Source organism: Solanum stenotomum, chromosome 6, assembly GCF_019186545.1.
Source record: "Solanum stenotomum isolate F172 chromosome 6, ASM1918654v1, whole genome shotgun sequence".
Taxonomy (NCBI): domain Eukaryota; kingdom Viridiplantae; phylum Streptophyta; class Magnoliopsida; order Solanales; family Solanaceae; genus Solanum; species Solanum stenotomum.
The window spans coordinates 3,173,681-3,197,812 of NC_064287.1; the positions used below are offsets into that span (position 1 = coordinate 3,173,681).

At 31.8% G+C, this 24,132-nt stretch overlaps 4 protein-coding genes across 5 annotated transcripts in view; 2 read left to right on the forward strand and 2 right to left on the reverse strand.

The window, feature by feature from the left end:
* LOC125868135 (cyclic nucleotide-gated ion channel 1-like) overlaps positions 1–1,252 on the reverse strand; it is a 70,509-nt gene extending 69,257 nt beyond the window's left edge. The window contains exon 1 of the mRNA XM_049548740.1: positions 1,230–1,252. The gene's annotated coding sequence lies outside the window, so the exon portion shown is untranslated. The remainder of the gene's footprint in view (positions 1–1,229) is intronic.
* Positions 1,253–5,148: 3,896 nt separating this feature from the next.
* Positions 5,149–9,232, forward strand: LOC125869439 (cyclic nucleotide-gated ion channel 1-like). Its single transcript, XM_049550022.1, has 7 exons — positions 5,149–5,709; positions 5,776–5,988; positions 6,278–6,573; positions 6,743–6,854; positions 7,138–7,374; positions 8,131–8,528; positions 8,816–9,232. The coding sequence occupies exons 1-7, from the start codon at positions 5,248–5,250 to the stop codon at positions 9,111–9,113; spliced, it is 2,016 nt and encodes a 671-aa protein (XP_049405979.1). The 5' UTR covers positions 5,149–5,247; the 3' UTR covers positions 9,114–9,232.
* Positions 9,233–15,388: 6,156 nt separating this feature from the next.
* Positions 15,389–19,349, forward strand: LOC125867282 (cyclic nucleotide-gated ion channel 1-like). The gene is made up of 7 exons (XM_049547718.1): positions 15,389–15,814; positions 15,900–16,115; positions 16,442–16,737; positions 17,060–17,171; positions 17,432–17,668; positions 17,904–18,301; positions 18,954–19,349. The coding sequence occupies exons 1-7, from the start codon at positions 15,389–15,391 to the stop codon at positions 19,249–19,251; spliced, it is 1,983 nt and encodes a 660-aa protein (XP_049403675.1). The 3' UTR covers positions 19,252–19,349.
* Positions 19,350–21,298: 1,949 nt separating this feature from the next.
* The window catches only part of LOC125869441 (probable WRKY transcription factor 41), a 6,452-nt gene continuing 3,618 nt past the window's right edge, over positions 21,299–24,132 (reverse strand). Inside the window, exons 1-3 of one of the 2 annotated variants that reach the window (XM_049550026.1) lie at positions 22,938–23,390; positions 21,973–22,096; positions 21,299–21,902 (exon numbers count right to left, since the gene is read on the reverse strand). In XM_049550026.1, coding sequence (XP_049405983.1) covers positions 21,879–21,902; positions 21,973–22,096; positions 22,938–23,239 — 450 coding nt within the window. In that variant the 5' untranslated portion in view covers positions 23,240–23,390 and the 3' untranslated portion in view covers positions 21,299–21,878. Of the gene's footprint in view, positions 21,903–21,972; positions 22,097–22,937; positions 23,391–24,132 lie in introns of those variants that run through there. The other variant, XM_049550025.1, reaches the window with a different exon arrangement.

Below are 24,132 nucleotides of genomic sequence, written 5' to 3' on the forward strand. Positions count from 1 at the left end.
TATAAATTACAATAATTAACAAAATAAATCTCTCGACTCCAACAAATCTATCAATTAATGCCACATAAATTGGGACATGGCAAATAACATATATTATTAAAAAATTAGGTTCAAAATGTACAATAAAATACAATAATTAACAACTTAATATATTAAAGAGACATATAAAAAATGCTTAATATTTGAAATTCTACGTGTGCCACATAAATTAGAACAAACAGAGTAATAAATATTATTTTCAAAATTATGTTAAAAAAAAGTACTACAAATCACAATAGCTAAAAATTTAAAATATTTTAAAAATAATATAAAAATTTCAATAACTTCTCAAATTCCATAATATGACATAAATTAAAATAATAAAAAATATATATATTGGGCCCCGTGCTGGCACGGGGTCCTATATCTAGTATGATAAGAAGTATGAAAAATAACCTTGACCAAACTATTATAATTTTTTGTTCATGCTACAAAGGAGAATAAACACACTATGTCATGTGAATGTAATATGGAGACAACATATATACTTGTTACAAGTACATATGGTAATTCAAACTTTGGTACAAATTGAGAAGGTATGTTATGTGTGTATTGTCCCTTTCTTAGAAAAATAACAAACTAATATATTGCAGGTTTCAACCTAATAACATAAAAAGGTAAATATTTATCACATAAGATTTAATTGTTCAAATTTGGCAGGTTATCGGAATATCTAATTATTTGGCATTTACATTTTACAATAAAGAAGTCATTTATATAGGTTGATTGTTCATTTATTTATTTATATTTATCACTTGTGAAATTCATCACAATGTGATTTTAAAATAACTCCTACCACATATTTTATTTTTGTGGAACTCACGTGCAAAGCACGTGTCCAAGACTAGTACATATATATAAATATGTACATAGTCGGAGCAAATCTTGAAGGAAGATAAACAATACAATACAAAGATATAATAAATCAACATGGTTTGAACAATTCATTAGTAAAAAGAGATCAGAATACGAAATCCGAGAAAAAGATTAGCTAATTATGAAAGAGATACCACTTATGACAAGTGTTTTGCTCTTCCTTCAAGTAAAACGAATCCAAATATGATAAAGAAAACCAAAACAAATATCGAACATCAACAACTCATATAAAAGGAAATAAAACCAAACTATAGGAAAAGTATAAAAAAGAAGTTTCAACCTTGAGAAATTAACTTAAGCATAGAGAAACTTACATGGTGAAATGAACGTAATTTGGAGATAACTTACATGGGCATTTAATAATGAAGTGAAGTTTAGTAGAAGGAATATGTATATGTGTGTTCAATTTTTTCTGTATAAGAAAGTTCCTAGATATTGCTATGAAAAGGCAGTCATCTTATTGAGTTAATAGAAAGGTGGACTTGGGTCTTTTTTTCAGAAAACTGCAAAGACTTAGGTGGGAGAAAAGTCACAGGTCAATGAACACATCTAGCAAAGATATTATTTCTTCAGCCACCAATGGATGTGGTGCAGCGGATGTGGTTACTTTATCCTTAATTAAAAGGTCTTGAGTTCAAGTCTTAATTAAGTATGCAAGCATCCTTAAAAGGTCTCGAGTTCAATTTTGGTGATTTTTCCAAAACTCAATTCTTCGATTCGGTGTTCGATGTAACGGTCTCGATATTTTGGTATACCGAAGAACTGAAAGTATTTTTTATTTTAAAAAAGTATATATACATATATTGGGGTTTCCTTAACCAAAAACCAAAGTCTAACTAACATTTAAACCATTCATAATTAAACAAATCAATGTTTTTAAATATCACTTAACATGGTTTTACTTTTTTAAGTATCTTATACTTTGATAAGAGGTCTCTTTTTATTTTTTCATTTGCACAGAAAAATCGTTTTAAAAACGTACCTCACCAAACCGAATTAAAGTTGAAATTATTGGATCGAACCGAACTAATTTAATTCGGTATTTGATATACACTTTTTCAAAATCAAAATTTAATAAAATTGAATCGAAAAACCGCACGCCCATCCCGAAGGGTGGGTTTTTTTTTTTTACAACCTTCTCTTTGTTGTTTAATAAAAAATGGGGTTTTATATATGGGGCCTTTGTGCAAATTTTAAAATGTTGGGGCTCTTTCAAGAATAGCTTTTAGATAATTATTTACACTAAGCATCAAAAGTGTCCCTCTTACTTAATAATTAAATGAAATAATTATGATCCTAAATACTTTGACCTATTAATTTACAAAATACATAAATTATGTATAAATTAGATGACCTAGGTATTCATATTCATAACTTTCCTTAATTAAGACTTATGTCTTTTTTTTTTCTATTGCAAAAGTTTTTTTTTTTTTAAAAAAAGGGAAAACTATACGAATTGAACCCATTAGGTGAAGTATTTATCTAAATTGGATCAAACTCAATATTTTTACCTTGATTGGATCCACGACCCAAACTATTTACCCGACTGCCTCCTTGTTCTATTCACTGAACCAATGTTTCTTCATTCTTACTTTGATGGTATCAAGCAATAATTGAACAGTTTTTCACTGAAACACGACATATTTCTCCTTGATGCCATCAGAATATATATATATATATATATACACTCTTATGATATCAAGGAATAACTGAATAGTGTTTTCACTGAATCGTTGTTTCTTCCTTTTTGAAATCATCAATATATATATATATATATATATATAAATATATATTGATGGTACTAAGCAGTAAACATGCATTAGTAGTTAACATAGAAGGTATGAAAGTAAAATAATAGCCACTTGTAAATAGTTTTTCTTTTTGGGTACAAGTGTTCTTTTCCCAAAGTCAGTAATCCTCCTTAGTTTTAAAGCCCAAAGAAATATAGTACTGATAGTAGAGTAAATTTTAGGTTTAGCAAACATAAAAATCATATTTGTGTGTTATAGCTATAGTTTGTATAATTGTGCTCCATAGCAAACTTTATGTTTGCTATGGCTAATAATCTGTATATTTCGGTATACATATACATAAAAAAATATGTGTTTGGGTCTATTTGTATATTTCGGTATACAAATGGATCCTGCATTTGTATATTTCGGTATACAAATGGGATGACAAAAAACATGGAATGTTTGCTGCGAATTACAAATAAAAAAATTTATGGCTATAACATTTAATTTGAATTAATAGTTTGCTATTTCATACAATTTTCCCTTGATAGTAGCCCACGAAATACTGAAGTAGCCCAAAGAAATATAATATTGATAGTAGCCCACAATATTTAAACAATAAAGTTCATAAAAAAAATGATCACGTCATATTTGAATTGAATATTCAAATGATCCTTTTTTCCACAAAAAAATGAATATTATAGGAGTACTAGAATAACATAAATGAATTGTTTAACAATATATATATATACCTTAGACGACTCTTTCGAAAAAGAAAGTCAGCAAGTCAAATGACATCTAATAATGGGAAAAGTTGATGATTTTAATGAAGTATAGAATAACATAAATGAATTTAATGAAAAAAAATTTCAATTCTCGTTAAGTTATCACGTGAAATAAAATAGTTTAACTTGTAACATTAAAGAGTTAGGAGCGCATAAAATAACACAAATGTGACTCCTTATTTAAATCCCGAAATCTCTAATTATAGAAAAGAGTAATTTCAAAGACCTCTCTTCATGTTTCGCTTTATAACACTGACTAGAGATCCCCAGTAGCTAGGAACTTCAGTGCTATGAAAAGGCAGCCCATTTTGCGTTGACTTGTGACTTGTGTCTAAAGTCTAAATCAATGGGCTGCCTTTTCATAGCAGTATCTAGAGATCCCCAGTAGCCAGGAACTTTCTTAAACAGAAAATATTGAACACATATACATACTACTTGTCCCAAACTTCACTACATTATTCAATTCACATGCAATTTAGCTTCAAATTATGTTCATTTGACCATGTAAGTTTCTCTCTGCTTAAGTGATTTTTCTCAAGGTTCAAACTTCTCTTTGTAAGTTATTGTTGATTTTTATTATACTTTTTCTGTAGTTTTGGTTTATGTTCCTATTATATCAGTTCTTGATGTTAGGTACTTCCTTTGTCTCAATTTATATGACTCACTTTCCCTTTTAATTAGTCAAAAAAAAAAAATCACGCATTTCTATTTCTATATTTAGTAACTTTTTAGTAACAATATTTATTTTATCCTTAATGAAATGATTTTTGGCCATACAAAGTTAAATATATATGACTTATTTCAGGCCACAAGTTTCAAAAGTCTTTCGTTCTTGAATTTGTGTCAAGTCCAATTACATCACATAAATTGAGACAGAAATTGTATTTATCGTGATTTTCTTACCATATTTGGATTCGTTTTTTGGCAAACACTTGTCACAAGTGGTATCCCTTTCATAATTGGCCAATCCATTACTTGGAAGAAAAGGTTTTGCATTTTTGTAAATTGAGGATTCTTCCTTCTCGTTTCATAGCATATCATATCATGGAGAACTATTCTTTCTTTTTTACTAGCTAGTGAATTGATCATATGTAGGTTAATTGTCCAAACCAAGTTAATTTATAACAACTCTGTATTGTCTTGTTTATCATTTTTCAAGATTTACTCCGACTGACATCTGGTTATTTCGATCCCAACACTTGAAACTGCTATATGTTCTAATATCAGAAGTTCATGTTGCATGAAGCACAAAGTTCTCTTGATTTTTTGGTAGAAAAGAATAAGTTTAAGTATCCCTGGATAAACCATGCATTATCTTCAATAATTTCTCATTTTTCTAGTACTTGAACGATAATTACAACAACTATTACTATGCCTCAGTCCCGAACAAGTTGGGGGTACTTGAACTGTAATTACAACTTCAAATTTTGTACTAGACTTTCACATTATATTCAATGTCTAGTTGTTCAACTTTATACAAGTTTAAATACCTACTTGTACACATTCAAAGTTGGAAGGAACAGATGCAAGCTGAAGCCAAGTTAGATGACATGTTTATATATTATTAACTCGAAATAGTAAATTAATCAATGAAAAAAACAAGATAGGACCTCAACAGGAATTGAAGAACAGAGAATCTTAGACTCTAACTTGATATTTCTTGTAAGTTTAGATTTGCATGAATCCTTTTGATTGGTTTTCATATACTTAGGTTTGAGGACCGGAAGTCGGAACAATCATCCTTCAGCATTGACCATAAAAGTTCGTCGACTAATAGGCCATTTCATGTCAGAAAACCATCAAGTAGCTCGTTGATGAGAAGCGTTAAAAGAAGGATTGAGAGGGGTTCTGAAAGAATTAGTAGGAGAAAACCAGTTCGCGTCCATCGTGTAACAAAAGATCAATCTGTTGCATCAAACAAGAGAGTTCTTGATCCTCAGGGTCAATTTCTTCAGAAATGGAACAAAGTATTTATATTGGCTTGTATATTTGCGGTGTCACTTGATCCGTTATTCTTCTACATTCCTGTTATTGATGACAAAAATAAGTGCCTAGATTTGGACAAGACGTTAAAGATCACTGTTTGCGTTCTGCGTTCTATCACTGATCTTTTCTATATCTTTCACATTATCTTGAAATTTCGTACTGGCTTCATTGCTCCTTCTTCTCGAGTTTATGGAAGGGGTGAGTTGATTGAAGATTCCTCTGCTATAGCCAAGCGATATTTGTTATCGTATTTCATCGTTGACGTTGTAGCAGTCCTTCCACTCCCACAGGTTCGTGTCCTCAAAAGCTTTTTAGCATTCTCTTAAGAGAGTATGATTTACCTTGTTTTGGTGCAGATTGTGATATGGATTATCGCTCCCAACGTGAATGGCCCCATTGCTCTGGTGACGAAAGAAATGTTGAAGATTGTAATTTTTGCTCAATATGTTCCAAGATTTTTTAGAATTTATCCATTGTCCAAAGAAATAGAAAGGACTACAGGCTTCTTTAATGAAAGTGCATTGGGTAGAGCTGTTTTCAACCTTTTCCTCTACATGTTGTACAGTAATGTAAGTTCCCTTTCAACAAATAGATGAATCAACATTACATAAAAGATAGAGATAATGATAAAAACACACACCAAAACTACTACTTTTTCGCGAGTTACACACCCTAAGTTTAGTAGATGATGATAACTTAGGTAGGAAAAGGGATCAACTGATAGTTGGGGTGTGAAACTCCCGGAAAAAAAGCGATAAGTCAGATGTGTCTTTGACCATTATCTAGTTAGGGATATGGACATTTCATTCTTGAACAAAAATCTGCTTAAATAGGTGCAAATTAAATGTGTGATCTCAGGGAATTGGAGCCTTTTGGTATTTGTTCTCAATAGAACGCCAAGATACATGCTGGCGCAATGCGTGTGACAAGATCCCCAACTGTTCGTCAGACTACTTATATTGTGGAGGAAAAATGAATGGAAATGCTTTTTTACTGAACTCTTCTTGCCCTCCCCTGCAACAAGAAGATATAAAAGATCCAAATGAATTTGATTTTGGAATCGCACTCAATGCTCTTCAGTTTCAGGTTGTTGAGAAAAGAAAATTCCGGACCAAACTCTTGTATTGCTTTTGGTGGGGACTGAGAAACTTAAGGTGTGTTCACTTTTCTTATGGTAATAATACATTACATTTGGATTCTATTAGTTCCATTGAAGTAACGGAATCTAGCCAACTATAGGTCGTGATGTGCCTTGAGATGGCTTAAGTTACTCTGTCGAGTAACTTCCATAATTCTATAACTATTTCTTCTTACATGTTTCAGTTCTCTTGGCCAAAACCTTAAGACAAGCACCTTTGATGGAGATATTATCTTTGCCATCTTCATCTCAGTTATTGGGCTTATCTTGTTTTCCTTGATTATTGGCAATATGCAGGTTAGCACACTCACCCTTTTATCAAACAATGTTCTAAAATGTTGCTCGGACTCTGCAAAAATGTCAAATCCTTCAAAAGCAGTGCATTTTTGGAGGGTACTGCTGCACTTAAGTTGGATAGTCCGGGCAATATAGGTTAAGAGAGAAAATTTTAGCATTGATAGGCATTGAGTTCCATTATTTTCCTCTTTTAACTTTAACCTATCACAAAAACACTTAAAGTTGGAACTCTTTAGAATGAAGTTCCAGTAATTTCGTGTTTTTTTTTTTTTTTTTGAAACAGAAATTTATGCAATCTAATCTGGTTAGAGTAGAAGAGATGAGAGCGAGAAGGCGGGATATCGAACTGTGGATGTCTCATCGCATGCTTCCTGACAATCTGAGAGAGCGAATAAGAAGACATGAACAGTACAAATGGCAAGAAACTAAGGGAGTTGAGGAAGATTCACTCATTCAAAATCTTCCTAGAGACTTGAGGAGAGATTTAAAGCGACATCTCTGTTGGTCTTTTCTCAAAAAAGTAAGTACTTATCACATTTATAACTATCCCTATCGAACTTCATCATGTTTTGTGGTGTTTTATCTAGTAAAGAAATATAAACCTTGAGCAATCAAAGAATGTTGCTCCCTTTCATTTTTATGATGACGTTTGACTAAACATGGACTAGTCCTAATTATGTCATCACATTTTTTTGGCTCTGAACATGTCATTAAGGTAAAATGGAAAATTTATAGCAAAAGAATTCTAAAATATAGAAATGTGTTATTCTTTTCAAGAATAGATGGAGTATTAAATCTGAATGAAGCCTTATCAAACCACATTATTAATTTTCAATCAATCAATCAACTATACATCAAGCCCAAATTACTAGAAGAGAACCACATCAACTCTTGCAACAAAGGGATGTCCAATGCACTAAAGCTCCGGCTATGCAGGGTCCATGGAAGGGCCGGAATACAAGGGTCTATTGTACACAGCCTTACCCTGCATTTCTGTAAGAGGCTGTTTCCACAGCCTGGTCAGGCGCTACTTCCTTGGTGAAGTAGTATCTCTTCCACAGAACTGGAACAAGTCTCACGTGGTTAAGACATAAGAAGGGAAGTTGTACCACTTCCTACTTTTTCTTAGACGGTGTGTTGATAATCCTTAATTTCTGCTTATACCAGAGCATCTCTGTTGGAGTAATTTATATTTGGTGAACGACACACTTTAATCATTTATGATGATGCCTCCAAACAAGCACTAAATCTTGCATTGATTTGGTATATTATGCAGGTTCCCATATTTGAGAAAATGGACAAACAATTACTGGACGCATTGTGTGACAGACTGAAACCAGCACTCTTCACAGATAAGAGCTTCATAATGCGAGAAGGCGATCCAGTAGAAGAAATGCACTTTCTAATGAGAGGTACACTGTTAACTATGACCACAAATGGTGGAAGGACTGGTTTTTTCAACTCTGTTCATCTCAAGGCTGGCGACTTCTGTGGAGATGAGCTTTTGACATGGGCTTTAGACCCTCATACTTCCTCCAGTAGTCTTCCAATTTCAACTAGAACAGTGCAGGCTGTAACTGATATAGAAGCTTTTGCACTCACTGACGATGACCTCAAGTTTGTCGCCTCACAATTTAAACGTCTGCATAGCAAACAACTTCAGCATACTTTCAAGTAAGTTTTTTTAAGGCCTTGTTCCATTTCATAACAAGCTTCACTTTGCTTCGGACAACAAATTGGTATCAATTTCATGGTCTCTTTTCTAGTTGCTAACAAAGTAAAAAACACACCTTTCTCAACTATGCTTACATATCACAGAAAATAGTAAAAAACACCGGAAAATGCTTAGTCTAAACCCGGAAGGACAAGTAGATTGTCATTTCAAGAAGGTATTTAAATAATATCTACGTGGCACCACTCGAAAAAAAAAATAAAACTCATGATGTACTTGGCTATTTCAGGTACTACTCACAACAATGGAGGACATGGGCTGCATGCTTTATACAAGTAGCATGGCGTCGACACTTCAGGAAAAAACTCAAGAAATCCTTAAGAGAGGAAGAAGATAAACTGCAGGTTGCATTAGCTAAAGCGAGCACAAATGCATCAAGTCTTGGAGCTACCATATATGCATCAAGGTTTGCAGCTAATGTACTACGCACCTTGCGACACAACAACACAACTGGTACCAAATCATCTCTCACATTACCTTTACTGCTTCATAAACCAGCTGAACCAGATTTTAGTGAGAAAAAATGACTCATGAACTAGAAATGTTGGAATATGTTCATATTGGTGGAGTTACATTTACTTTATATTTTATAAAACAAATCTTTTTAGTAGCACATATGCTATATCTTGATTCATTAGGATTCTTGTACAAAGAAACAAACTGTTCTGTTTCTATTAAAGTTTTTATTGAGTTCTGACTATTTTTGAAATAAACCAAAAGTTACAATGACAGAATCATGGTCTTAATTGAACATGATAAAAGACCACCCTTTACATTCTTTTTGGATAATCTTTTAATTTCTGATTCTCTCGAAATATATCTTTATTATTGTAATGTATTGTATTGTATGGTAATATATTGTTTGTTGTATAATGTAGGACGTTTTCAATAATACATCTGCCTTTCACAAAATCGTATTGGTTTACTAAAATTAGATGAGGAAGAATTACCTCAAAATTCAAAAGTCCTCCTTAATTTAAAGCTCAAAGAAATACAATGTTGATAGTAGCATATATGAAATACTATATGTTTAAATAATAAATTTCATAAAGAAATGATCACAGCATATATGGATTGGATATTCAAATGATATTTTTTTCCTAAGAAAGTGAAAATATAGAATAACATTATTGAGTTAAGAGTAAAAAACATATTTAAATTGTTCCTTTTTTTTTTTAGTTTCATATGTAAATTATTGGAATGTGAATTTCATACTTAAATTACTACTAATTAATTTGAAAACACACCTCAGTGGTGTGTGCAATACACTATTTCTTTTATGAGTGTTTTCAATAATTACACTCAAATTAGAATGATATCTAAATTATTATTTGAAGAGGCGGGGGAGGGGGTTACGATGAGAGGAAGTGGTGGAGTGGGGTAAGAAAAATATTTTACATTTTATTTTATAAAAAAAATATTTATTTGGGGGGATAATAATACTGTAATCTTTAACTTTAACTAATACCAATAATTTATTTAGTTTTTATTAAGGTGAAATGTTTATCCATATGGAGTGTGACGTTATCATTTTTTAAATAAAAAAAAGAGTGTAGTATCGTACACATCATGAAGAGAGTGTAATAAAAAAGAGAAATGTGTTTTTCAAACTAATAAATAATAATTTATATATATATATAACTCAAAAAAAAAATTAAATATGTTTTTGACACTTATCTCTAACAATAATTAGATTTGAAAATGGTTAGCAATACTCTTTTGAAAAGCAGCAAGGAAAAGTGCATCCAATAATGGAAAAAGGCATGTACATGGGCCCAACCATGTGCATGGAAAATTTCTTAGGGCTTGTTTGGAAATTATTGCATAATTACTAGATGTTTAATAGAGTATCTTTGACATTGCTTCTAATTAAAAACGTCGTATTTTAGAAACATGTTTCTTAGATAGCTTTTTAGAAAAATAATAATTTGTATTTGGTTAATTTATTTGAAATGTGTTTTTGATAAGTAGATTGTGTTTGACTAATCTTTTTTTTTTAAAAGAAATACTTGTAAGAGTCAAATTATGAAAAAAGACAAATATCAATGTAATTTTAATGTTAATATTATTTTATAGAGAGAAACTATTAAACATACTATTATAAAAAAATTTAATCAAATTTTTATTTTCATTAAATTAAAATATATATAGACAAATTTAATCAATATTATACGTAAATAAATAAAAATATATTAATATGACATTAACATGATGATTTAAATATAATTAGAAATGTCAAATATCAAATTGTAATGTATAAATATAAAATAAAATAAAATAGTTATTATATAGATATATTAAAAGAAAAGTTAACCTGTAACATTAAAGATTTAGGAGTGCATAAAATAACAAAAAAGTGACTGCATATTTAAAACTCGAAACCTCTAATTACATAAATTAAGAAATACTCTAATATTTTTGCTAGAGCTCTGCATTGACTCGTGACTTCTTTAAACAGAAAAAATTGAACATACATATACATAAAAGTCGGTTCATAGGCTCATTTTTCATGAAAGTCGGTTCATAGGCTCAATTTTCATGCATGTGGGCTCAGTGGCGTAGCCACCCTTAGGTTACGGTGTCCAATTGGACATTCTTTATTAAAAAATTATATCGTATATATAAGTAAAATAATAAATAAAGTGGGTAAATAACATATTTTGGACATTCTTAACACAACAATATAATGTAGCCTAGTGGTGTTAGGCGCCTTGAAAGTGTAAAGACACACAAAATTAATGTGTTTGTGTGTTCGAATCTCACTAGTAGCAATTTTTTTCCACTTTTTAAGAAGACCAGATTCACTTTTGGACACCCTTCGTAAAATTTCTGACTTCGCAGGCTCCTGGTATCTCTTTATTTCACTTTTTTCCAATTTTCTTTTTATTAGTCAAATGCCTCTTAATATATAGACCCCACCTGAGCAATTATCATTTCCATTCTCTTTATTTGTGCCTCATGACTTCTTCTTTAATTTCTTTCACTTTAATTGTTTCATGGCAAATTAACTTTTTGTAAAATTAATTACTCCATTACTTATATTTTAACTACAAAATATATTAGAGGTACAATATAAAAAAAATTATTTTTTTAAAAAAGATTTAATTGACTCTTAAAGTTTTATTAGTGTCACATGAATATGAATAGATGGAATAACATATATTATTAAAATGTGTTTTGATAAGTAGATTGTGGTTGACTAATCTTTTTTTTTAAGAAAATACTTTCAAAAGTCAAATTATGAAAAAAAGAAAAATATCAATGTAATTTTAATATTAATATTATTTTATAGAGAGAAACTATTTGAAATACTATTATAAAAATTTTAATCAAATTTTATTTTCATTAAATTAAAATATACATATACAAATTTAATCAATATTAATATAATTTAAATAAAAAAAATATTAATATAACATTAACATGATGATTTAAATATAATTAGAAATAGCAAATATCAAATTATGATGTATCATATAAAAAAATTATTATATAAGAAAATAACTCGAACCACTAATTTCATAAATTAAGAAATACTCTAATATCTTTGGTAGAGCTCTGCATTGACTTGTGACTTGTGTCTTCCTTCCCATTACACCAATGGGCTGCCTTTTCATAGCAATATATAGGAACTTTCTTAAACAGAAAAATATTGAACATACATATACTTGTCCAGAAATTCACATCTGCACTTTCTCTTTATTACTCCATCTGCATTAAAAACTTAATTGACAAGTAATTAGAGACAAAGAATATTTGTAGGACATAAAAGTCGGTTCATATTTTACTTTTTGCTTTATCTCAATCGAAAAGTAGGCTCATTTTACATGCATGTGGCCCCTTGTATTTCACTTTTTTCATTTTACTCTATTTCACTTTTTTGCCAATTTTCTTTTCATTAGTCAAATGTCTCTTAATATATGGACCCCACCTGAGCAATTTTCATTTCCTTTCTCTTTATTTGTGCCTCTGTGACTTGAGAGCCCGTTTGAATTAACTTTAAAAAAAATAGTTTTTAAGTTAAAAATAAAAAATTAAATTGAAATGACTTTTAAGTAAAAAAATAAAAGGTTGAGGAAGACTTACTTTTGATTTTTAACTTATTTTAAGTCATTTTTGACATTGCTAAACACTTTCTAACTTATCTTAAGTCATTTTTGACTTATTTTAAGTTATTTCTTATATTTGTCAAACATTTTCAGAATTCAAAAACTAACTTAAAAATAGGTTTGACCAACTTTTAAGCTAATCCAAACACCCTCTTCTTCTTTAATTTCTTTCACTTTATTTATTTCGTGGCAAATTAACTTTTTGTAAAATTTAATTACTCCATTACTTATATTTTAGCTACAAAATATATGAGAGGTACAATTTTAAAAAAATTAAATATTTTAATTGACTCTTTAAATTTTATCAGTGTTACATGAATATGAATAGATGAAATAACATATATTATTAAAAATTACGTAAATGATATTATAAATCATAATAATCAGCAATTGAAAAATATTTTGGTTTGCTCTCTAATTCCATATGTACTATTTATATTGAAACAAAAGAAGTATCATATATTATTTGAAAATGACGTCAAAAATTCACAACAATCTAACAACTGAAGATATTTCTGAGTATTTACATGAATTGAAATGGGAGTATATACACATTATTTTAAAATGACGTAAAAATTACAACAAATTAAAAGCTTTATATGTATATTTTTAAAAACAAACAAAAAATTGATTGATTCTTCAAATTCCATTTATATCACATAAACTGAGACAAAAATAAGAAAAAATTAGGATGAGAACCTTTTAATAAATAATTACTGATTTTAGCGATACTTTTTATATATTATCATTTATAGCAATACTATGTTAAATCTGCAATATATATTAAAAGTGAATTATGTATGCGATATATATGTATTTAACTGTTTTTTAAAATATATTATGCTTGTTTGCTAAGAAATTGAGATATTGTATTATAAGTGTATTAAAATGTGTGATAAATGTATTATCCATCAATAAAACTTGTATTATATGTGAATAATAAATTGATCTTTGTAATATGTATTAAAACTGTATCATAAATGTATTAAAAGTGATCAAGTGAAAAAAATGTTATTGCTATAAATTGTAAATATGTTTTTATTATAGTATATTCGGAAAAGGGTCAAAATTACCTCTGAACTATGTGAAATAGACCACTTATATCCTTCGTTATATTTTGGGATTAAAAATGCCCCCGTTGTTATCCTAAGAGACCACAAATACCATGAGTTAACACCCCAAATTTTTAGTGACATGGCAAGCCAAGTGGGACTATTCCCTCCACCTAAGTGTTGCCAACTAGGATTCAATACAAAAGAACTAGACCTTTAGAGGCGACACAAAAGCACATAATATCGTCACTAAAGGTTTTAACTGATTTTTAACATTAAATTCTAATTTTGTGTTTCTTTCTTCATTATTTTTAAAAAATCACAAATGATATCAATCAAGGAGGAGTTTGAAGACACTATATTTTTTGTTTTTATGTCATATGTAAATGCATAAAATGTACAATGATACATTATGTAGTATGAGATTTGAATCGAGAAGTAATTTTGATGATTTTTGTAATAAATTGGATATTTTTAATATTGATAGTGCATGTTATTTATTTTAAAAATTAAGTTGCAACCGAAAATTAATTATCATATTTTTTTGTTGAAAAAATTTGTTATACTAGGGAATGGTTGTTGCAGCCTTAGTCGCACTAAAAACCACTCATAACCTTTAGTGGTAATATTTTGGGATTTTGTGGCGACTTTTATCGCCCCTAAAGGTTTAAACTTTTTTGTAGTGAATCCAAGTTGGCAACACTTAGGTGGAGAGATCAGTCTCATGTGGCCTGTCACGTCACTAAAAATTTGGATAGTTAACTCTTGAGGGTATTTGTAGTCTCTTAGGATAATGACGGGGGTATTTTTGATCCCAAAATGTAATGGAGAGTATAAATGGTTTATTTCACATAATTCAGGTCTATTTTAGACCCTTTTCCATAGTATATTTATGTAAGTTTCCCCAAAAATAATAATATATATTGGGTTTGTGCTGGCACGGACGCCAATATCTAATACTCTAATATTTTTGCTAGAGCTCTACATTGACTTGTGACTTGTGTCTTCCATCCCATTAAACCAATGTGCTGCCTTTTTTTAAAAAAAATAAAATAAATTAAAATAAGATAAAATCCTCAACGTGAATAAGTACAATCAAGGGGGGCTAGACCTTACTTTACCAATCCTAATGGGCTGCCTTTTCATAGCTATATATAGGAACTTTCTTAAACAGAAAATATTGAACTACTTGTCCTAAACTACACATCTGCAAATTTAATTCATTTTACCATGTAAGTTTCTCTGTGATTAAGTTACTTTTCTCTAGGTTGAAACTTCTCTTTGTTAGTTACTGTTGATTTTTATTATACTTTTTATGTAGTTTTGGTTTGAGTTCCTCCATCTGAAATTTATATGACTCACTTTCCTTTTTAATTAGTCCAAATAAGAATCATAAATTTGTTTATTTAGTAACAATATCTATTTTACTCTTAATGAAATGATTTATAGCCATACACATGTATATATCTTTTGGCGAAATGGTCTGATGGACACTTGTACTTATATGAGTTTGTATTTTGAAACTTTCTACTTAATCAAGTGCCAACTGAACTCTTAAACTCAATTAAAGTTCCCTTTTAAACTTGTGGAACTATATTTTTTTTTAAAGTTTTTCTTTCTTGTAATTTTAGATTTGCATTAATGTTTTTGTTGCTTTTAAATTTGCTTAGGTCTGATAACCTAACAAAAGATCAATCTGTTGCATCAAACAAGAAAGCTGTTCATCCTAAGGGGAGATTTCTTCAGAAATGGAACAATGTACTTATGTTGGTTTATATATTGTCGGTGTCACTTGATCCGTTGTTCTTCTACATTCCTGTTATTGATAACAACAATAAGTGCCTAGATTTGGACAACACGTTAAAGATCATTGCTTGCGCTCTGCGTTCTGTCACTGATCTTTTCTATGTCTGTAACATTATATTTAAATTTCGTACTGGCTTCATTGCTCCTTCTTCTCGAGTTTATGGAAGGGGTGAGTTTATTGAAGATTCCTCTGCTATAGCCAAGCGATATTTGTCATCTTATTTCATGATTGACATTATAACAGTCCTTCCACTCCCACAGGTTCGTTCGTGTCCTCAAAAGCTTGTGTTTTTTTTAGCATTCTCTTAACTTTAAAGAGAGTATGATTAACCTTGTTTTTGTGCAGATTGTGATATTGATTATCGCTCCCAATGTGAATGGCCCCATTGCTCTGGTGACGAAAGAAATGTTGAAGATTGTAATTTTTGCTCAATATGTTCCAAGATTTTGTAGAATTATTCCATTGTACAAAGAAGTAGAAAGGACTTCAATCTTCTTTAATAACGAAAGTGCATGGGGTGGAACTGCTTTCTACATTTTCCTCTTCATGTGGTCCAGTAATGTAAGTTCCCTTTCAACAAATAGATGAATCAACATTGAGTAAAAGATAGAGATAACGAAAAAACACATTGAAATTATCACTTTTTCACGAGTTTCACACCCCAACTATCCCTAAGCCTACCTGAACTATCACCATCTATGTATTAAATAAAACACAACTAGTTGAGTAGATGATGATAGTTTAGGTAGGAAAAGGGAACAACTGATAGTTGGGGTGTGTAACTCTCGAAAAAAACTGATAAGTCAGATGTGTCAGGGATATGGACATGTCATTAATCTTGAACAAAAATCCGCTTAAATAAGTGCACATTAAATGTGTGATCTCAGGTAATTGGAGCCTTTTGGTATTTGTTCTCCATAGAACGCCAATATACATGCTGGCGCAGTGCGTGTGAGAAGATCCCCAACTGTTTGTCAGACTACTTATATTGTGGAGGAAAAATGAATGGAAATGCTTTTTTACTGAATTCTTCTTGCCCTCTCCTGCAACAAGAAGATATGAAAGATCCAAATGACTTTGATTTTGGAATTGCACTTGATGCTCTTCAGTTTCAGGTTGTGGAAAAAAGAAAATTCCAGACCAAACTCTTGTATTGCTTTTGGTGGGGGCTGAGAAACTTAAGGTGTGTTCACTTTTCTTATGGTCAAGGAATCTAGCCAACTGTAGGTTGTGATGTGCCTTGAGATGGCTATTGATCTCCTGTACCCCTTACAGTGAGGAACCTCGTCCCAAGTGGTTACTCTGTTGCGTCTGGCCTGTCGTTAAATATTGAGGCATTACGCCATTATATATATTGTTTTTACTCATCATTAGTGGTCCTTTCATACCATGTAGTTTTTACAAGTAGCTAAACAATTTTGATGATTTCTTAAGAATGTATGACCAAATTCAATAACTCTCTTTGGATTAGGTTAAAAGCTAAACTTTCTTCTTACATGTTTCAGTTCTCTTGGCCAAAACCTTAAGACAAGCACAGACGATGGAGATATTATCTTCGCCATCGTCATCTCACTTATTGGGCTTATCTTTTTTTCATTGATTATTGGCAATATGCAGGTTAGCACACTCACCCTTTATCAAACAATATTCAATTATGTTGCTCGGACTCTGCACTAGTGTCGGGTTATTTTTGGAGGACCCGAAATTTAATTTGGAGGGCCTGAGCAATATAGGTTGAGAGAGAAAATTTTAGAATTGCATGACCTTGATGGACATTGAGTTCCATTCTTTTCCTCTTTATTAAGTTTAAGCTTTCACAAAAAAACACTTAAAGTTGGAACTCTTTAGAGTAATTTCGTGTTGTTTTTCTGAAACAGAAATTAATGCAATTTAACCTGGTAAGAGTAGAAGAGATGAGAGTGAGAAGGTGTGCTGTAGAACAGTGGATGTCTCATCGCATGCTTCCTGACAATCTGAAAGAGCGAATTAGACGACATGAACAGTACAAGTGGCAAGAAACCAGGGGAGTTGAGGAAGGTTTACTGCTTCAAGATCTTCCTAGAGACTTGAGGAGAGATTTAAAGCGCCATCTCTGTTGGTCTTTACTCAAAAGAGTAAGTACTTATCACATTTATAACTATCCCCGTCCAGCTTCATCATGTGTCGTGTCGAAATGATGTTTTATCTGGTAAACAATTCAAAGAATGTTGCTCTCTCCATTTCATTTATATAATGACGTTTGACTAAATATGAAGTTTAAGAAAGAACATGTAAACTTTTGGCACATTTGAAAACTTTTGACAACTTTTAGTCCTAAATATGTAATCCAACAAGCACTATATAATGCAGGTTCCTATATTTGAGGAAATGGACGAACAATTACTGGATGCATTGTCTGACAGACTGAAACCTGCTCTCTTCACGCAGAAGAGCTTCATAATGCGAGAAGGCGATCCAGTAGAAGAAATGCACTTTCTAATGAGAGGTACACTGTCATCTATGACCACAAATGGTGAAAGGACTGGTTTTTTCAACTCTGTTCATCTCAAGGCTGGTGACTTCTATGGAGATGAGCTTTTAACATGGGCTTTAGACCCTCATACTTCCTCCAGTAGTCTTCCAATTTCAACTAGAAAAGTGCAGGCTGTAACTGATATAGAAGTTTTTGCCATCACTGCTGATGACCTCAAGTTTGTCGCCTCGCAGTTTAGACGTCTGCATAGCAAGCAACTTCAGCATACTTACAAGTAAGTTTTTTAAGGCCTTGTTCCATTTCATTACAGGAAAATTTGCTTCAGACAGCAGATTGGTATAAGTTTTGGGGTGGTTTTTTGATAAACTGATAATTTATTGATGTTCGAGCAAACAAGACATGCTCATATACAAGTAGTATACCAAAAAGTAGAAAGCCTAAAAATCTATATTTTTCTACCACCAACACTCAATCTTCTGTACTCCCTCAAAAGCTCTCCTACTTCGTTCCTTCCGAACAACCAACATAAGCGAAATTTCATTCCCTACGGTTTCTCCTACTACCATAACTCCAACTGGCCATAACCTCTAGTATCACCCAAAAAATACCATGTAAAAATCTCCCACCATAATATCGATTACATTGGACAACGAATGAGTAGATGGTTGACGTCTTCACTGCATCCATACACATATATAAAACACCAACTGACATAAGTGAGCTTCCTCCTCTTCAGATTCTCTGCTAGTTGCTAACCAAGTAAAAAAACACACCTTTCTCAACTATGCTTACATATCACAGAAAATAGTAAAAAATCACACCTGAAGGACAAGTAAATTTTCATTTCAAGAAGGTATTTAAATAATATCTACGTGGCTCCAATCGAAAAAAAATATTAAAACTCATGATGTACTTGGCTATTTCAGGTTCTTCTCACAAGAATGGAGAACATGGGCTGCATGCTTTATACAAGTAGCATGGCGTCGACACTGCAGGAAAAAACTCGAGAAATCCTTAAGAGAGGAAGAAGATAAAGTGCAGGTTGCATTAGCTAAAGAGAGAACAAATGCATCAAGTCTTGGAGCTACCATATATGCATCAAGGTTTGCAGCTAAAGCGCTACGCTCCTTGCGATGCAACAACACAACTGGTGCCAAATCATCTCCCACATTACCTCTACTGCTTCATAAACCAGCTGAACCAGATTTTAGCGAGAAAAAATGATTCACTAAAATTGGATGTTCTTTGTATTCTGAATCTTCTCTATTTGGATCTTCTTTCTTCTACTCTCTCCGTCCCATTTTACGTGGCACATTTTCCTATTTAGTCTGTTCCAAAAAGAATGTAATTTATCTTTAACCTCAATTTACAACACTTTCTGTCTATCTCCATCTCCTTGACCATCACTATGAATGATTAGGAAGCGACAACATCAGATTTGTCTATTCATAATTTAAATTAAATGTGAAGCTGTCAGTCACCAAGAAAGAATGAACTAATTAGCTTAATCCCATTGTTATCCCTAAATAAGTCAAACAAATTGAAAAGGGTAAGTATGATTCCCTTTCAAGTTAAGTAGTATAGAAAAGGAAAAATACATAAACATACCATTTAATTCAGCTTCATTTCATATTTATGTCGTCTAACTTTGGATGTGCACAAGTAGACACTTGAACATATATAAAGTTGAACAAATAGACATACACGTAAGGGTGTAGACTATTCGGATTAAACCGAAAAAACCAAACCAAATCGAACTGAAGTTTAATTTGTATTTTTTATTTATTTTGGATTACGTATTAAGGTTGTCGGTTAGTAGGGTTAGCGCGTTGGCTTTCCTTGCAAGGGTTTGGGTTGTTAGCGTTTGTAGTAGTCCTAGCCTTGCACTTGCAGTTCTTGTTTGTGATACCTATAGCCTTATGTTGTTTACTGCGTTTCACTTCTCGCATTATTTTATTGATGCCTTATACACTGTTTCCCTCTCCATTTTACTTGGATTTGATGTACTTGAGCTGAGGGTCTTTCGGAAACAGCCTCTCTACCTCAACGAGGTAGTGGCAAGGTCTGCATACACTCTACCCTCCCCAGACCCCACCTAGTGGGATTTCACTGGGTATGTTGTTGTTGTTGTTGTTTATTTATTTTGGATTAAGAATTTACTTTATTTGATTTTGGATTTAGAAAAATAATAACCAAAAAACTAAATTATATATATTATTAATTACATATGTAATATTTAGGTTTAGAATTAAGTTGGAGTTAACCACTGTTGTCCCTTTTTAGCAATTGTCTTTCATTATGGTTTAGTTTATATTTTATGTTTGGACATCTATAATTGGTATACTTTTAAGTATTGTGTTTTAAGTTTTACTTGTGATTTATCTTAGAAAGTATATTTAACAGATTCAATAATATTACTTCTCCTTGTATATATTTATTTTTTTCAAATTACAAATATAACTTTGATTATGTTACTTAGTTATTGACATAACCGAATAACTAAACCGAAAAGAGAAAAACCAAACCAAACCAATTTATTTTGGTTCAGATTGGGTTACACTTTTTTATAACCAAAAACCGAAAAATGTAAATAGAATAATACAAAACCAAATAGAAAAATTGAATGCACACCCCTACACACGTCCTAAACACATGTTCAACTTTACAAGTAGACACTTAAACGACCTTGGGTGCACCAATAAACTTAACATTAAAACAAAGCTCTAGCTGGATTTGAACCCTAATCTCGCGAGTGGTTTCTCTGGCTTGTATCAACAACAGAAGGGCACTCCAATGCACTGTTAACTAAATATCCTATGTTTTACCCGTTCCTCAAGATAGACATAAAATATATGCATAACACATAAATATGCCCTTTAACTTGGCTTCAAATCACATTTATGCCAACTTTGGGTGTGCACAAGTAGACACTTAAACTTGAAAAAAGTTGAACAAATAGACACACATGTCCTACATGGCATCCTACATGTCATTTTTTTATCCTATGTGGTTTCCTACACGTGTGTTTACTTGTTCTACTTTATACAAGTTTAAGTGTCTACTTGTGTATATCCAAAGTTGGAGGACATAAACGTAAAATGAGGCCAAGTTAAAGGGCACATTTATGTATTATGACTAAAATATATACAAATGATTTTTTTCGAAGTTAACTAATGCACATGCACCCCATATATGAATGTGATTCCGCCTCTATGCAGACGGCACGCCCAAAGTTGTAGAGCATAACTGTGAAATGAGATCAAGTTAAAAGACACATTTATGTATTATGCAGATAGAAAAGGATATCAAATAATTAGTCCAAAGTCCAAACCATTGCCAATTAATCAATTATCAAATTGATATGAAAGAGTTGGACAAAATGCTGATTGCTCTGGAAATCTACTCCTGTTTGTTGTAACTATGAGGAAAACTGAGTTTATAGGCCACAGCAGCATCATGAGAATCCCATTCTGTATAGGGCGAAATGAAGTCATCCACGCTACTTTTTATCAGGCACATCATGATTAAACAATGGATCAGTGAGACTATCATTGTTATGTGGATAGTTCGTGTCTGGTAAAGGCGAAGAAGCCGGTGTAGAGATGAAGTCAGAATCAAACAGATTATTTGGGGTTGAAACCATTTCATGAATATCAAATTCAGATATTTCCCCTGCTCCTATTTCAATTTCATGATCACATTTTGTCTGCTGCACAGCAACTAGTTCTTCGTTTTTGTTTTTCTTTTCTTGACCACAACTGTGATTTTCTCCATAGCTAACTTCAAAAACTAATGACTCCTCTGTTTCGCTTCGCTGGACCATTTTAGTAGCCGCACAATTAGATGAACGATTACGAGCACATCGATAATATTCTCTGGAATGCTAAAAGAAGTTAATTAACTCCGAATTTAATGATAAATAGTGTTGTACTAACAAATTGTTACCTGGGGTATTTTGCCCCTAAAATAGTTTTTCTGTCCATATTTTCTCCAACTATATCCATCCTCGGGTGGAACCTCTTCTCCGGATCGAGCATGTACGTACTCTCTCCTTCGTGACACTATCTTCCTACAATGATTCATGATTGTGCCAAGATTAGGAGTTTTGGGTTGGTTTGAACACACAACACTAGCGTGGAAAGCATTTAGTCCACAAATCCTTCCTTACTACTAAACCATCAATTAATTTTGTTAGGGGTTCACAAGTTTTAATATATATATATAGGGTCTACGGAAAAGCTACTAGGTTCGTCCGAATCCATGAACTCCCACTTAGCTCCCCTCTGCATATCACTTATAGTCTTTGCAAAGCATCCAATTTACCACTAAGATTTAAAGCAATTCGTCTCTCTTTGAATGTTTTAAATCGAAATTTTAGCACATATCATTTCCATATATACTAAAGGGAAAAAGGATAGATATAACCCCGAACTATCATAAATGGTATGTAGATAAGCGAAGGTCATATATGCTCTAGTTTTTGGACGACAGAGGCACCAATGTCCCAAAAATATGACAGAGAGTATGTGCATATCATTTACGATAGTTCGGAGATATATTTATCCTTTTTCCATATACTAAATTTAGTACTCCACTCATCTATAAGTCTAGTGGTGGCAAATTCTATCCAAATTTGATTAACCCGCCCATTTAAAATTTGGGTCCACCCATGGGTTGTGTCATGTATTTTCTCTATCCATTCTCAAGCCGCCCAATTGCTATCCCTAGCTACAAGTGAGAGGTGTGGTACGATGATAAAGATTCTTCGTGCACCCTTAATAAGAGGTTTTAGATTAAAATCCTGGAAATGAAGCTCTCTTTTTTAAGGGACCACAGTGGGGCTATATATATAGTAAAGTGGATTTCAGATGATTATAGAGCAAAAAAAAAAGAGGAACGAGATCGAATACCTCTTCCTGGATATAGAGGGACGATCACAACTCTTTGCGCTATTATCAGCCGGAAGTTGAGGAGATTCCAGCCGGGGTGCAGTTGATGGGGCTACTTTAATATTAATCATACTTGATAAAGTTGAGCCGTTCAAAAGGGACAGAGCTTTATCATAAGAAGAAAGTACTTCTGCAGCCAAATACTGCAGGCACACATCTTGTTTCATGGGATCAATGTACTTTTGCAATTGCAACATAAATTCCTTCCCCTTCGTTAGCTCAGTAATCACCACTTGTCTCTCCCAACAATTGTTTTCTCCCATTTTTTTCTATAAAGTCACGAAATTGGTTGACTACGTTCGAGTAGTGATATAGCCAACAAAAAATAGATCTGAATTTGAACTTAATGATAAAAAGTAATTCGTTAATGAGAGGAAATTGATTGGATGGTATATAAATTAGTGTGAAGACTTGTTTTACTAGTCTCCCTATACTTAACAAATGTAGTAATTGGTAAAGTCATACAAGTATTTAATAAAGTCAACGTATGTTGCATTAATTGACTAAATAGGCTTTTTGACTCATTTTATTTAAATTGCTTAAATTTTATTATTCAAACTCCACTTATGAAATTACGTTGCATCTATTGTTATTGTTGGTGCTTGAGATTTTATTAGCAATGCATCATAGTAAATTTGATTTGGTCATAGTTGGTGTTAATCAACTATTAGAAAGAGAAAAAAAATATTCTTTTCGTTCCTTTTTAGTTGTCAAATTTTGATTTGACACACCTATGAGAAAACAATGATTGATATTGTGAGTTTACCATTTTACTCATATTAGCAGATAAGATAGATTCTTCCTTGATTTGTCAAAAATGACACATTTGAAGATATGAATATAAACATAGGCATAGCTTGATGAGAAAAAGTAATTTGTTAGTGGGAAATTAAGGGTGTGTTTGGTATGAAGGAAAATGTTTTCCTAGAAAATGTTTTCCTGGAAAACAAGTTGATTTTGGACTTATTTTCTCATGTTTGGTTAGTGATTAGAAAATATTTTCCGAAAAAGATTTTTAGTGTTTGATTTGTGAATGAAAAATATTTTTGAGAAATATCTTTTATTTTTACTAGAGTAGAAAATAATTTTTGAAATTGAAAATATTTTTTAAAAACAAACTTAAATTTTTTTTTTGGGTGGGGGGCTGGTAGGGGGG

What these genes read in the sequence shown, in the direction of transcription:
- LOC125867282 (XM_049547718.1), top strand. Translation starts at nt 15,389, where the DNA reads ATGTTTTTGTTGCTTTTAAATTTGCTTAGGTCTGATAACCTAACAAAA. An exon ending in TGGGGGCTGAGAAACTTAAG is followed by an intron (nt 16,738 to 17,059) that starts GTGTGTTCACTT and finishes TACATGTTTCAG; the next exon opens with TTCTCTTGGCCAAAACCTTA. An exon ending in GTTGGTCTTTACTCAAAAGA is followed by an intron (nt 17,669 to 17,903) that starts GTAAGTACTTAT and finishes TATATAATGCAG; the next exon opens with GTTCCTATATTTGAGGAAAT.
- LOC125869439 (XM_049550022.1), top strand. Translation starts at nt 5,248, where the DNA reads ATGAGAAGCGTTAAAAGAAGGATTGAGAGGGGTTCTGAAAGAATTAGT. An exon ending in CAGTCCTTCCACTCCCACAG is followed by an intron (nt 5,710 to 5,775) that starts GTTCGTGTCCTC and finishes GTTTTGGTGCAG; the next exon opens with ATTGTGATATGGATTATCGC. An exon ending in TCTACATGTTGTACAGTAAT is followed by an intron (nt 5,989 to 6,277) that starts GTAAGTTCCCTT and finishes GTGTGATCTCAG; the next exon opens with GGAATTGGAGCCTTTTGGTA.